The sequence below is a fragment of the Carlito syrichta genome, unplaced genomic scaffold (assembly GCF_000164805.1).
Source record: "Carlito syrichta isolate Samal-C Ts95f unplaced genomic scaffold, Tarsius_syrichta-2.0.1 Scaffold314018, whole genome shotgun sequence".
NCBI lineage: Eukaryota > Metazoa > Chordata > Mammalia > Primates > Tarsiidae > Carlito > Carlito syrichta.
The window spans coordinates 341,845-357,289 of NW_007258114.1; the positions used below are offsets into that span (position 1 = coordinate 341,845).

Genomic DNA, 15,445 nt, shown 5'->3' on the forward strand with positions numbered 1-15,445 from the left:
GGGACGGCGCCCCCGGCCCGGCGGCCGCTACCTGAGCAGGCGCCGCAGCTGCCGGCGGCTGCAGACGGACCAGGCGAGGCCGGCGCGGGCGGCCGCGGCGCCATCCGTGGCCATCACGTGTCCGCCGGGGCCGCAGCTGCTGCCCGGCGCGCCGTCGTGCTCCAGACCGAAGCTGCGGGCGGGAGGCGGCCCGCCGGGTCAGGCACGGGACCGGGGCCGCCTCTCGCGTCCCGGGCGTGTTTTCGGACCTGGGTGGACCCCCAGGGGTCGCCGCCAGCTAACCGCGACGGTGGAGCCAGCCGTGCACCCGCCCTACCTCAGTTTCCCGTCTGGGAAGGAACGCCCGCCCGGGAGGGTGGCCCCCACCTCTTTGGGATAATACGCATAAAAACTAGAGATCATCTAGCCAGGCTCGGTGGCTCAGCCTGTAATCCCGCGCTTTGGGAGGCCGAGGTGAGTGGATTGCCTGAGCCTGAGAGTTGGAGACCCGCCCGGGCAACTTGGCGAGACCTCGTCTCTACAATAAATCAAAAATCAGCCGGGCGTGGGAGCGCGCGCCTGTAGTTCCAGCTACTTGGAAGGCTGAGGCGGAAGGATCGCCGCAGGTCGAGGCTGCGGTGGCGGTGAGTGTGCCACTGCACTCCAGCCTGGGCGCCAGAGTGAGATTCCAGTTCAACAAAACAAAACAAAAGGGGGGAACTAACTTGTACACTGCTGTTACCTGCTTTTTAATATAGCAAAATATCCCAAACACGTCTCCCAGGTCTTTTACATGTTTTGGTATGCATCATCATTTATTGAATTAACTCCCGCTTGTTGGATGTTTAGATTATTTCTTTCTTTCTTTTGGAGTTGGAGTCTCACTCTGTCACCCAGACTGGAGTGCAGTGACCACTCCTGGCCACTGCAACTTCAGCCTGTTGGGCTCCAGCGATCCTTCCTCCTCAGCCTTCCAAGTAGCTGGAACTACACCACGCCTGGCTAATTTTTTGATTATTGTAGAGACAGGGCTGGCCAAGTTATCCAGACTGGTCTCAAACCCCTGGCTCAGGCAATTCTCTCACCTCTGCCTCCCAAAGTGCTGAGATTACAGGTGTGAGCCACTGCGCCTGGCCTCTGTATTTTTGTTTGTTTGTTTGTTTTTGTTTTTTAATTCAGAGAATCCAAACTAAATCCCAATTTTGCAAATAAAAAAAAACTTTTGTGTGTATATGTAAAGAAATAACTGAAATTAAATACAAAATATAAGGAGATATTATTTGTTGTGATGAGATATGAGATAATTTTTACAGCCTGCTTTTACTTTACCTGAAGTTTCTACAAATTTTTTTTTTTTTTTTTGAGTCCAAGTCTTACTCTGTTGCCTAGACTGGGTGCAGTGTCACAATCAGAGCCACCACAACCTCAAACTGCTGGGCTCAGGTGATCCTTCCCACCTCAACCTTCCAAGTAGCTGGAACCACAGGTGCACCACCATGCCTGGGTAATTTTTTGATTTATTGTAGAGACAGGGTCTCACCAAGTTGCCCAAGCTGCTCTCAAACCCCTGGGCTCACGCAGTCCTCCTTGCCTCCGCCTCCCAAAGTGCTGGGATTACAGGCATGAGCCACCACGCCTTGCTTCTACAAGTTATTTGCTTTTTTTTTCTTTTTTTTGAGTTGGAGTCTCACTCGGTCACCCAGATTGGAGTGAGGTGGCCGCTCCTGGCCACTGCAGCCTCGACCTGCTGGGCTCCTGCGATCCTTCCGCCTCAGCCTTCCAAGTAGCTGGAACTACAGGCACGCACTACCACACCCGGCTAATTTTTTTGATTTATTGTGGAGATGAGGTCTCACCAAGTTGCCCAGGTGGGTCTCCAACCCGTGGGCTCAGGCAATCCACTCACCTCAGCCTCCCAAAGCGCGGGATTACAGGCTGAGCCACCGAGCCCGGCTACAAGTTATTTTCTAATTGTTAAATGTGTTTTGCTTGTTTTAGAGGGAAAAGTTTTCTTTTAAACATTGAGCAATCAAGAAGTATCAGATTTCCCTGTTCTCAACCCCCATCCTTCCTAGTGTGTTGGGGTCAGGGGTGCAGCCTTTTTCTGACCGGATCTGCAAGGCCCACTGGCTGCCAAGACCCCCACTCCCACCCCAGGGGCCCAGTTCAGCTCCTTGGCCAGCACCTGGGGCAGCTGGTGGGGCTGCTTACCTGTGCCCAATCTCATGAGCAATGGTGACCCCCAGGTCAAAACCAGTGTCCTCAGTGATGAGGCAGCTCCAGGAAGGGGAACAGGCGCCCCCCAGCTGTGTGACCCCTCTCACATGCCGGTTCCCATCAGGCAACTCCAGGTCAAACCTTGGCAAGAGAAAACAGTCACCTGGATGGTGCCAAGGTGCCTGTCTGCCCCCAGGTCACCTTTGCTACCTGGTGATGTAGAGGACCAGGTCAGCGTGCCCAGGGTCCGTGTCGTTCTCAGGGTTAATTGTCCGGCTCCATTCACAGACACCCAGCAGTGACGATGTGATGTTGGCTGTGATATTTGGAGCATCCTGGGAATCAATAACACAGCCTGCGTTTAGGGGACCAGTACCAAGGATGGTGCTGATGGCTGTCCTCATAACAGCCTTAGTACTAGCCCATGTTACAGATGAGGAAACAGGCTCAGAGAAATACAGTCAGCAGCCCATGCTGGGTGCCAGGCAGAGCTGAGGCCAGAGCCTGGTTTGTCTGGCTGAATGCCCTGCTATGACCCCTGCTGCTGGAGGTGTCCAAGAAAGAGGTTCAAAGGGACAGAGACGTGGCGACTCTGGGCATTAAGCTCTATGTGGGGTCACAAAACCAGACTCGGTGCCTACCTTGGGCTCCTTCAGAAGGATCATCTTCACCAGGTGCACACGGAACTGGACCCCCAGGGACGGGTCCCTCAGCAGTTCTGACCCCTGTGGAAGGACAAATGAGAGACAGGTAACATCCTTACCAGGGACCCCCGGGTGGGGAGGGCTGTAAAGACTGCACCATCAGATGTGGGGGTGGAACACCCCAAATGCTAGTCCTTGGGCTGGAAGCCAGTCAAAGACAATCAGACGTGCTCTGGTCTTCACCTGGTTCATGGCTTAGGAAGGCCAACTAACACAAAGGAAATGAGAGCACACTTAGTTGTCACTAGTCTGGAATATTCCATTCGAATGCTGCCTCTCTCAGACTGCATTCACTCAGGCCTTTCCTGTCTCCGTCCATCTGCCTGGAACACATTTCCTTCCACTCTGCTGACCCCTAACCATGTTCCCGAAACGGCCACCTCCTCTCACTGAGAGTCCTTTCCTGGTCCTCCTCATGGGAAGACCTCTCTCCTGCCTCTCCGGCTTCCAGCTCTCTCCATACATGTCAAGATGCCGACACGGTCGGCTTGCACTGTACCAGCTCATCCTCTAAGTAGACTACTTAGAGACATGGTACCCAAGGGAGAGAACATGGTTTGTCACTGGCCCCGGCTAAACCGAGTGCAAATCCAAGCTCTGCCACCTTCTAGCTGTATGTTCAAAATCCTGTTCGTTAACCTGGGAGCCTCAGTTTCCTCATCTGTAAAATGGAGGTCAGTTCTCTCCTGGTTGTTGACAGACTTTGGAACAATGTAGCTACAAAGTACCTGGCACCAACAGGTGCCTGGGAGTGACAATGGCTGTCACCACCATTGACACCATCTGGGCAGGTGAAAGTCTCAGTTTCACACTTACCACCTAGCTGGGTCTCCTAAATCATCTTGAATGCCCAGAGTGAGCATGGGATTTGATTACTGAATTTCAGCATGAGAATTAAGGTTCTGGGGGGAAAGGCTGCCAAAGTTTGGAAACAATAGTTTTCAAATGACTTTGAAGAAGTACTTTTCACTGAGAACAGAAAACATCACCTTCGGGGTTCATGGGCAGAAAATCTAAGCACTCTCACCGGGGTCTTGTACCAAGTCTATACCTGGGAGGGACACCTGCATGTGAGTAATTGGGACCTGGGGTGGGAGGCACACAGAACACAGAGCAGAGGGGTTGGAGGGGCTTGGGCTACGAGGCCGGTGAGGCAGATGCACAGGGGAACCTTTCCTTTTGTCCAAAATAGGTGACAGATCTGAGGCTGGGGACAAAGTGGTACCAGGTACCCTGTATTCTAGAGGGAGCTTCCTATGGCTGGGACCAGAAACACCCTCTATACCGACTTATTAGAGGTGGCCGGGTGGATCCCACCATCACAGTGTCTCCTCACCCTCCCCATCTCCTAAGCACACCAAGGGGCCGTGGAGTCATTGGCTGATACTAATTTCCTAAATGTTCCTCATTTCCAGTTAGTCCAAATTTTGGGGGGGTCAGGATCTCATTCTGACCCCCAGGCTGAAGTGCAGTGGCACAATCACAGCTTACCACAGCCTCGACCTCCTGGGTTCAGATGATCCTTCCTCCTCAGCCTCCCAAGTAGCTGAGACTACAGACTTGGACCGCCATGCCCGGCTAATTTTTTAAAATTTTTTTGTAGATGTGAGATCTCACCGTGTTACTCAGGCTGATCTTAAACTCCCGGGCTCAACCAATCCTCCTGCCTCAGCCTTCCAAAGTGCTAGGATTACCAATGTCAGCCACTGTGCCTGATCATAGTCTGAATTTTTTTTTTGGATGAATGAGTTTTGTCAGTTTCTTCTCCTCATGTCCCACTTCGCTGATCTGTGGTTGGTGACCGGGCACCGTATGGTGGTAATTCCTTGACATCTGTGGAAATGCCTAATAGCCCAGAGCACAGTCATGTTCCATGTATGTTTCAAGTGTATTTCCTAGTTGTTGGTGCTAAACTAAACTTGATAATTAGGGCTTTGAATTTGCGCCTGCCTTTGCTGGCTTTCCTGTCTTTCTGAGATGATGGTTAGTGGGATGGAGCTTCTCTGCCCACCCTTATCCTGAACTTCCAAGTGGGGGGGACTGCAGGGATGGGGTGCCTGCAAAAATGTGAGAGGGGCTTCTCCTTTGCCAGTGGTGTCTGGTTAGACATAGAACTGGTCTGTCGGCCCTGTGCCTCCCTGAGTAGGGCACGAGAGAGCTGAGCGAGGGCAGGTTCTGGGCCTTAGAGGGTAGTGTGAGCAGCCTGTCACCCTAGTTGGCCGGGACAGCATTGGTTGACTTCCAAGGGGTCAAATGGTCCAAGGAAGGAGGTCAGACCTAAGCAGGGCCCCAGGTGAAGGGGCATGAGTAGTGGGAGGCTGAAAGGTGACCTGTGAAGCTGAGAGGAGTTCCTAGACCTCACCTACTTCCACCCAGGGAAGGGAAGAAGTGGAGGAAGAAAATAGCAGACCATGGCCTCAGCAGACCTGTAATCCTAGCAATTTGGGAGACTGAGGCGGGAGGATTGCTTGAACACAGGAGTTCGAGACCAGCCTAGGCAACATGGTGAGACCCTAGCTCTACAAAAAGAAAAAAATAAAAATAAATTAAGCCAGGCTCGGTGACTCAGCCTGTAATCCCACGCCTTGGGAGGCTGAGGTGAGTGGATTGCCTGAGTCCGCGGGTTCGAGACCCGCCTGGGCCACCTCATCTCTACAATAAATCAAAAAAATTAGCCGGGTGTGGTAGCGCGTGCCTGTAGTTCCAGCTACTTGGAAGGCAGAGGCGGAAGGATCGCTGGAGCCCAGCAAGTCGAGGCTGCGGTGGCCGGGAGTGGCCACAGTGTGGGTGATGGAGTGAGACTCCAACTCAAAAATAAATAAATAAATAAATAAATTATCCAGGCATGGTGGTGAGCACCTGTAGTCCCAGCTACTCTGGGCACTGAGGTAGAAGGATCACCTGAGCCTAGTAGGTTGCGGTTGTGATGAGCCATAATGGGCCAATAGAGTGAGACCCCAACTCAAGAAAAGAAAAAAAAAGAAAAATAGACCACACCTCCCCCACTTCCCCAGGGCCCTGAAACCTAAGGTGTGATACCTGACTTTAACCCACTGAGTCTAAACTAGCCAGCCACTGATGCTGGCCACCAACCCTGGCTATGGGGCCTCTGTGTCCAGAGATTCATAATCACAGCCCACTGCCCCACTAGAGACTCGGAGCCTGCTGCCCTGTGCCTTCCCCAAAGGCCACTTCCTCCAGGCACTCACGATGTTGAGGTTGGTGAGTACATAGCGCTCCGTGTCCTCCTGGTGAGCCTGGTAGACGTCAGGGCCCACGGCCACCAGCAATTCAAGATGCAGGATGCTTCCGGCAGCTCGCCTCTGTCTCTGGAGGCCCTGGGAAGGAGAGTGGCCTGGAGGGGAAGGAGGAGGGCTGAAGGAGAAGGTTCTAGAAAGCAGGTGCTGGGAAGATAATGGAGGAGAGGCTGGCAGGTCTTGAAAGGATGGCCTTCTTTTTCCTTTCTTTAATTTTTAGTTTTACAGAGAGGAGGTCTCCCTATGGCCCAGGCTGGTCTTGAACTCCTGACTCAAGCAATGAGTCGAGCGAGGGCAGGTTCTGGGCCTTAGAGGGTAGTGTCTTGAACTCCTGACTCAAGCACAGAGCTACTACTTCAGCCTCCCAAAGTGCTGAGATTCCAGGTATGAGCCACCACACCCTGCCAAGGATGGCCTTCTGAAGTCAAGACAGTGCATCCCACCCCTACTTCGAGGGTCCAGATCCCACTAGTGACCGAGCATTTGAGGGTTTACAAAAAGGCAAGGCCTAGGAAGGAGATATCAAGCTACCGTGTCCTTCAGGTCATCCCATCAAGACAAGTCTCCCACTGCCCTCGTGGCTCTGTCTAAAGCCCCAAACTCCTGCTCTGTCTTCTGGACCCCTGTCTGGGCACAGGTGTTTCATAAATAATATCAACCAGGCGCAGTGGCTTATGCCTCTAATGCCAGCACTTTGGGAGGCTGAGGTAAGAGGATTGCCTGAGCCCATGGGCTCGAGACCAGCCTGAACAACTTGGCAAGACATCATCTCTACAATAAACCAAAAAATTCGCCGGGCTAATTTTTAATTTAATGCCTGTAGTTCCAGCTACTTGGAAGGCTGAGTGTGCTATTGCACTCCAGCCTGGGCGACAGAGTGAGATTCCAACTCAAAACAAAAGAAAACAGAACAAAAGCAAAACATAAATAACAACATGAACCCCAACAGGAAAATGAGTACAAGTGGGGTTCTTGCGCGTAGCTAGAGGCCAGCCTTTACTGTCCTTTTTTTGAGTCAGGGTCTCACTCTGTCACCCAAGCTGGAGTGCATTGGCACAATCAGGGCTCACTACAGCCTCGACCTACTGGGCTCAGGCAATCCTCCTGCCTCAGCCTCCTGAGTAGCTAGGACTACAAGCACGCACCATGCCTAGCCAATTTTTTTTATTTTTTGTAGAGATGAGGTCTCATTATGTTGTTACCCAGGCTAGTCTCAAACTCCTGGGCTCAAGTGATCCTCCTGCCTCAGCCTCCCAAAATACTGGTATTATAGGCATGAGCCACTGTGCCCAGCTTTCACTATCCTTTTACCAAGGGAGCCCTAAGAGGGCTTGGGAACCCCAGGTAATGGTTTCTTGCCCCTCCAAGAGGGGCAGAACTGGAAGGACATGGGCTATGGGATATTTGGATACCAAGTTCCCGGCCTCATCCAGCCTCCTAGCAGGGCCCCAGGCACTGACCAGTGTGTATCCAGCCCAGACCACAGAGAGCCGGGTCACAAGTGGGACATCCTCTAATTCTCTTCACCCTGACCACTAGCCAGCCTGCCTCTGGCTCCTACCAGTCTTTTGATCAAAGTCACCAATGGGCCTATGGGGAGGGGGAAGGCACCCAGAGAAGCCCTCAGACATGGGCCTTTGAGCAATGGGGGAATGGCCTTTGTCATAAGGAAACTCACAGGCTCTGGAAGGAACTTGATCCAAAGCCTATCGTGTTTCCCACGGAAGGAGTAAATATTTACACCCATTGCCAGAAACCACAAGAATTCCTGAAAATCTGCCAGCCTAGCAGAGGTCATCGGGTGGAAGGGTCCAGACAATTAGTGATCATTCCCTTGAGATATTTACCAGAATCCTGGGCCAGACCAACAGCCCAGCCAGAACTCCCAGACCCACTTTTATCAACTCGGCAGGAAGTCACAGAGCTAATTAACAGGGGTGAAGGTGACTTCTCTGACCTCCTCCTGCCAGATCCACTCAAAATCCCAGACCACTGACTCCAGTGAGATGGCCTAAGAATCCTGAGACACCCCCTGTGTGAGAAGACACCAGGACAAGTACCTTTTGAGGGAGCATCAAGACCAAAGTAAGAAGACGTCTCCTCCAGTCCTGAAGCCTGAAGAAAACTCTGCAAGACAAAAAATGAATGAAGAGGGAGAAAGGAGGTGGGCAGAGGGCGAAGAGGACCAAAGAAGAGACGGGAAATCAAACAGGGAGAGGGAGAGAGGATGGCCCAGGTGCAGGGTTCATGCTTGTAATCTCAGTGCTTTGGGAGGTTGGGGCAGAAGGACTGCTTGAGTCCAGGAGTTCCAGACCAGCCTGGACAATATGGCAAGACCTAGTCTCTACAAAAAATCAAAAACTTAGCTAGGTGTGGTGGTGCATTCCTGTAGTCCCTGCTACTTGGGGAGGCTGAGGTGGAAAGATCACCTGAACCCAGGAGATCAAGGCTGCAGTGAGCCACGATGGTGCCTCTGCACTCCAGCCTGGGTGACAGAGACCCCAAACTCAAAAAAAAAGGAAAAAAGTATTCTTTCCCAGTTCTGAAAACCAAAGGAGAGGGAGAAGGGGAGGGAAAGGGGAAGGGCAGGGGTAGTGGGAGGAGGGATTGGGCAACGCACACAGGTTTGGGACAAACCGGTATCCATCGATTCTGCTTTGCCAGATGAGCAGGCCATACGGAGGACCCAGTTCCCTCCTCAGTGAGCACACCTCATCCCCCAAATCCCCAAGCTCAGACTCACCCGCCCAGCACAGTGCCACCCCACAGCTGATGTGATCAGCTGAAAGTATGTACCCCTCCCCCCCAGGGCTGTTTGGCACCCTCCGCCCCCAGGCAACCCCCTTTCCAGAACACCACCGCTCCTGTAAACGAGCCCACCTGCTGGAAATCGAAGCGTCCCCAGCAACCCAGGAGAAAGAAGGCACAAGTGAGGATTCCCCCCACACCGGCCACACAGAGGGGATGGCACCGCGCTCTGGGCTGCGATGGGCACATCCTTGGTAAGCCAGCCTGTGGAAGGCGAGGGGGCCCTGGTGACTGGGACTCTGGTCAGTGTGGAATGTGACAGGCCTGCCGGCTGGGCGGGTCAATTAGGCGATGTTTACTCTTGGGAGCTTCCTCTCAGGACAGGGGCCATGGGGTGGCCAGTCCTCAGCTCCTCCTGCTGCAACCTGGACCTTGCTCTGGGATGGTCCCAGCTCAGAGCACCCCCAACCTGGTCTAGAGAGCCCTCTGTCTGTGCACACCCTGCCTCCTGGGAGGAGGCTGGGCCAAGCAATCCAGTCTGGAGGAGGAGGGACACATGACCTGGGGACTTGGGTTTGCGGGGAGTGCTGGGACCCCAGGCTAGCTTTCCCAGGGTCTCCCTTCCCCTGTTTGATCAATGAAAGGTTGTGCAGAAGACATCACAGTTCAGGCTCAACTATCTGCCTACTCTGTGCCCCATCAAAGAGACACAGGAGCAGGCTGAGTGACCTATATAAGGCCTCGTCTCTATATATAAAAAAGACATAATTAATTAAGTAAATAATTAAATAGATAAAAATTTAGAAAGAAGAAAAAAAGTAATAATAAGGAAGACCATACTTCCAAGACCTACCCGCCTCTCCTCCATTATCTTGCCAGCACCCACTTTCTAGAGCCTTCTTCTTCAGCTCTCCTCCTCCCACTCCAGGCCGCACTCCTTCCCAGGGCCCCAGATCACTGCATCCATCACATCCATCCTCACAAGTTGCCTGGCAATTCTCCTCCAGTGGAGGAGTGGGAGGGAGAAGGTGTTCACCCTTGTCTTTCCATTGCTAAAAATGCAGTCTTTGGGCCAGGCACGGTGGCTCATGCCTGTAATCCCAGCACTTTGGGAGGCTGAGGTGAGAGGATTGCTTGCGCCCAGGTGTTCAAGACCAGCCCAGACAACATAGCGAGACCTGTTCTCTACAAAAAGTAAGCTGGGTGCCTGTGGTCCCATCTACTCTGAAGGCTGAGGTGGAAGGATCACCTGAGTCAAGGCTGCTGTGAGCTGTGATCATGCCACTGCACTCCAGCCTAGGCGACAGAGTAAGACCCCTACCAAAAAAAAAAAAAAAAAAAAAAAAAGCAACCTCTCTCCTCTGTCATCAGGTAGGATGTGCCTACAATCCACCCACGTGATCCACTCCACCCCTCACCTCCTCCAAGTCTTTGCTCCTGCAATTCCTCCTCTCCCTCCCCCATCATTAGTCACTGCTCCTCCACTAGATTTATCTGTTCCTTCCCTCAGGCAACAAATGTTTAACTGAGCCCCTGCAATGAACCAGGCACTGTGCTAGACACTAGGAAAGCAGTCACGAGCCAACCAGACCCCAGCTTTCTCCTCTCGAAGCTTAAATTCTAGGGAAGAGAGTCAGACAACAAACGTACTGGTCAAGCGCCTTGTATAGAGTATTTGAAGGTGCTAAGTGTTAGAAAAAGATAGCAGGATCAAGGTATGGGAGGCAGGAGGCAAGGGTGCAGTTTTATTCAGGAAGTTCAGAAGGGCTCTTAGAGAAGGTGGTGTGCTTTGATGTTGAAATCCTAGAACCAGCCGGGCTGGATGGCTCAACCTGTAATCCCGTGCTTTGGGAGGCTGAGGTGAGTGGATGGTCTGAGCCCGCGGGTTCGAGACCCACCTGGGCAACTTGGCGAGACCTCCTCTCTACAATAAATCAAAAATTAGCCGGGTGTGGTAGCGCTCGCCTGTAATTTCAGCTCCTTGGAAGGCTGAGGCGAAAGGATCGCCGGAGCCCAGCAGGCCGAGGCTGCGGTGGCCGGGAGTGGCCACTGCACTCCAGTCTGGGCGACGGAGTGAGACTCCAACTCAAAAAAAAAAAAGAAAAGAAAAGAAATCCTAGAGCCTGCCGGATGCGGTGGCTCATGCTTTTAATCTCAGCACTTTCCGAGGCCAAGGCAAGAGGATCGCTTGAGATCAGGAGTTTGAGACCAGCCTGGGCAACATGGCAAGACCTAGTCTCGACAAAAGTTAAAAAATAAGCCGGATAAGGTGGTGCATGCTTGTAGTTCCAGCTACTCAGGAGGCTGAGGCAGAAGGATCCCCTGAGCCAGGAAGTGGAGGCTGGCATGAGCTGTGATCGTACCACTGAACTCTTGGGTTAACAGAGTGAAACTCTGACTCCAAAAAATAGATAGAGTCTAGGGAACCAGATCACTGCCATCAGCACACACAAACTCTGACGTCTCCTGACTGAGACCAGCAACCTTCCCGTGACCCACAAGTCCTACTGGCCTTCCCCGTTTCTGGCTTTCCTTAAGAGTGAACTTGAAAATGCTGCTTTCTTTTCTTTTTGAGTTGGAGTCTCACTCCATCACCCAGGCTGGAATGCAGTGGCATGCTCACAGTCACCGCAGCCTGGACCTGCTGGGCTCAGGCAAACCTTCTACCTCAGCCTTTCAAGTAGCTGGAACTACAGGCACACACCACGACACCCGGCTAATTTTTTTATTTATTGTAGAGACAAGGTCTCATCAAGTTGTCCAAGCTTAGTGTCAAATCCTGGACTCAGACAATCCTTTCTCCTCTGCCTCTCAAAGTGCTGGGACTACAGGTGTCAGCCACCACGCCCAGTCGAAAATGTTTTATTTTATTTTATTTTATTTTATTTTATTTTATTTTATTTTATTTTATTTTATTTTATTTTAGTTGAAGTTTCACTCTGTTGCCCAGGCTGGAGTGTAGTGGCTTGCTCACGGCCACCATTGCCTTGACCTGCTGGGCTTAGGTGACCCTTCCGCCTCTGCCTTCCAAGTAGTTGGAACTACAGGTATGCACCACCACACCCGACTAATTTTTTCATTTATTGTTATAGATGAGGTCTCACCAAGTTGCCCAGGCTGGTCTCAAACTCCCAGGCTCAGGCAATCCTTCCTTTCACCTTGGCCTCCCACCTTGCCCGGTCAAAAATGCTGTTTTCGGTGACTGTCTCCACTTTCTTCCCATTCCAACATTCCACTGAGTTTGTTCTTTAAAAGGTCACCAATATAACCTTGCGAACTTTGAAAGAGCCAGTTCTTCAAGATGGATCTGGAGTGGCCTACATTCAAAATAGAGCTAAGGGGCCATTTGCTGACTGAAGACCGCACATGAACTGTTTTTTGGTTTTTCTTGAGTTGGAGTCTCACTCCGTCGCCCAGACTGGAGTGCAGTGGCCGCTCCCGGCCACCGCAGCCTCGACCTGCTGGGCTCCCGCGATCCTTCCGTCTCAGCCTTCCAAGTAGCCGGAACTACAGGCGCGCGCTATCAAACCCAGCTAATTTTTGATTTATTGTAGAGACGAGGTCTCGCCAAGTTGCCCAGGTGGGCAATCCACTTGCCTCAGCCTCCCAAAGTGAACTGTTTTCCTGGAAAACCCCCACGCTTACTTAACTTAGGGACTTTCATAGCTGGCTGTTCCTGGTTGTGCCACCTGAGTCAGCCAATATGCTGTGACCTGCCCTGACCCAGCAGAACTCAGCAAGCATTTCCGGGCACGGCAGCTCCTGCCTGTTATCCCACCACTTTGGGAGGCTGAGGTGGGAGGATTGCTTGAGGCCAGGAGTTCGAGACCAGCCTGGGCAACAAAGTAAGACACTGTCTCCACAAAAAAAAAAAAAAAAAAGAAAAAGAAAAATTAGAAGGCATGGTGTTGTGTGCCTGTAGTCCCAGCTGCTCAGGAGACAGAGGCAGCCTGGGCAACAGAGTAAAACTCTGTGTCAAAAAAAAAAAAAAAAAAAACCCTCAGGGAGCATCAATCAATCAAGTCTGCATTCCTCATTTGCATAAACAGACCAAAAAGGGAACCTGAGTTCCTTTCTCTGTAAGAGGCAACCCCCGTTGGGCACGGTGGCTCAAGCCTATAATCCCAGCACTTTGGGAGGCTGAGGCGAGAGGATTGCCTGAGTCCAGGTGTTCAAGACCAGCCTAGGCAACTTGGTGAGACCTTGTCTCTACAATAAACCACAAAAAAACTAGCTGGGCATGGTGGCATGCATCTGCAGTTCAGACTACTTGGCAGGCTACTTGGCAGGCCGCTCCCGGCCACCGCAGCCTTGACCTGCTGGGCTCCGGCGATCCTTCCGCCTCAGCCTTCTCCAAGTAGCCAGAATTACAGGCGCGCACTGCCACGCCCGGCTAATTTTTTTATTTTATTGTAGAGATGAGGTCTCGCCTGCCCAGGCGGGTCTCGAACCCACGAGCTCAGGCAATCCACTCACCTCAGCCTCCCAAAGGCGCGGGATTACAGGATGAGCCACTGAGCCCGGCTTGTAAAATATGTTAAATGGTTTATTCTGAGCCAAATGTGAGTGACCAAGGCCCAGGACACTGTCCCCCAAAATTCTTGAGAGCGTGTGTCTAGGGTAGCTGAATTGCAGTTTGCTTGTATATATTTTAGGGAGACAGAAGTTACAAAAAACCGTAAGTCAACACACGTGAGATTTACATTGCTTCATTATGGGAAGGCAGGTCATTTCCAAGTGGGGGGCTTGCAGGTTAAAGGGGGATTCCAAGATTTTCTGACTGGCAATTTGTAGCTCCTATCTGAGGAACTTGGCAGTCAATAGAGGAGATGTCCAGTTAAAATAAGAGGACTGAAGAAAAACTCCTAGTTTCTTGATGTGTAGATGAAGCTTTATGGGTGGTGACGGACTTCAGAGAGAACAGGCAAACATCTTAAAAGGTGCCCCGAGTCCCCAAAAGACAGCTTTATAGGGTCATAAAATACATAGATGTTCCTTCTTTATCTGTTATATGATGCTATGCCAGAGTCAGGTTGGAAAGTAAACTGTATTATATAGGGGAGTTAATAAAAAGTCCATCTCTCTGGGAAACTAGTTAGGAAAACAAAAAAAGGTCAGGATTTAGTCATCAATCAGCTAGTCTGGAAACTTGAGAGAAGGAAATAAACAAAACACCTGACTGGGCTCAGTGGCTCAGCCTGTAATCCCAGCACTTTGGGAGGCCGAGGCGAGTGGATTGCCTGAGCCCACGGGTTCAAGACCAGCCTGGTAACTTGGTGAAACCTTGTCTCTACAATAAATCAAAAAATTAGCTGGGTATGGTGGTGTGCGCCTGTAGTTCCGGCTACTTTGAAAACTGAGATGGAAGGATCGCCTGAACCCAGCAGGTGGAGGCTGCGGTGGCCGTGAGCTTGCCTCTGCAACAGAGTATTGCCTGGGCAACAGAGTGAGACTCCAACTCAACCCCCCCCCGCAAAAAAACCCATCTTTAAACAAGTACCACAGGGCATGGATACTGGGAATGAGACTGAAGTCTCCCTGGGCCTCATGCCTTTTGCTCATCTCACTTTCCTCAGGCTGCTCCATACCACTTTTCTTTCTCACCGCACCTACCCCCTGGAGACTCAAATGGAAGCTTTAAGTATGTAGAGGCCTCATCAGTGCAGTTGTTGATAAAAAAGATGCCAAATATTTTAAGATGGCTTATTCTGATCCAAACCAGAGGACTGAAGCCCAGAACACCCAACCTCAGGAGGTCCTGAGACTGTGTGCACACTGTGCGCCCACGTGCTTGAATGGTGGCTTAGTGATACATGTTTTAGGAAGGCGGAAGTTACAAGAAATCAATACATGTGAGATTTTCATTGGTTTGGTCCAGGAAGGAGGGACATTTTCAAGCAGGGATTTGCAGGTCATAGGTGGAGTCAAAGATTTTTTGACTGGGCTGGACGTGGTGGCTCACACCTATAATCCCAGCACTGTGGGCAGCTAAAGCAGGAGAATCGCCTGAGTCCAGGAGTTTGAGACCAGCTTGGGCCCCATAGTGAGATCTCATCTCTACAAAAAATTTTTTAAAAAATTAGCTGGATATGGTGGTGCGCGCCTGTAGTCCCAGCTACTTGGTAGGCCGAGGAGGAAGGATCGCCTGAGTCCAGGAGGTCTAAGCTGCAGTGAGCCGTGATCATGCCACTGCACTCCAGCCTGGGCGACAGAGTGAGACTCCAACTCACCAAAAAAAAAAAAAAAAAAAAAAAGCTGGCCTCAGTGGCTCAGCCTGTAATCCCGCGCCTTTGGGAGACTGAGGTGAGTTGATTGCCTGAGCCCACAGGTTCGAGACCCGCCTGGGCAGCGAGACCTCATCTCTACAATAAATCAAAAAATCAGCCAGGTATAGTAGCGCATGCCTGTAATTCCGGCTACTTGGAAGGCTGAGGCAGAAGGATTGCCGGAGTCCAGCAGGCGAGGCTGCGGTGGCTGGCAGCGGCCACTGCACTCCATTCTGGGCAACAGAGTGAGACTCCAACTCAAAAAAAAAAAAAA

The 15,445-nt window shown here is 51.6% G+C and overlaps 1 protein-coding gene across 1 annotated transcript in view; it reads right to left on the minus strand.

Moving 5' to 3' along the window:
* Positions 1 to 7,788, minus strand: part of ADAMTS13 (ADAM metallopeptidase with thrombospondin type 1 motif 13) — a 38,473-nt gene extending 30,685 nt beyond the window's left edge. Inside the window, 6 exon segments of the mRNA XM_021718935.1 lie at positions 24 to 172; positions 2,191 to 2,337; positions 2,407 to 2,531; positions 2,838 to 2,921; positions 6,110 to 6,255; positions 7,719 to 7,788. Coding sequence (XP_021574610.1) covers positions 24 to 172; positions 2,191 to 2,337; positions 2,407 to 2,531; positions 2,838 to 2,921; positions 6,110 to 6,255; positions 7,719 to 7,788 — 721 coding nt within the window.
* Between the last annotated feature and the right edge of the window lie 7,657 nt (positions 7,789 to 15,445).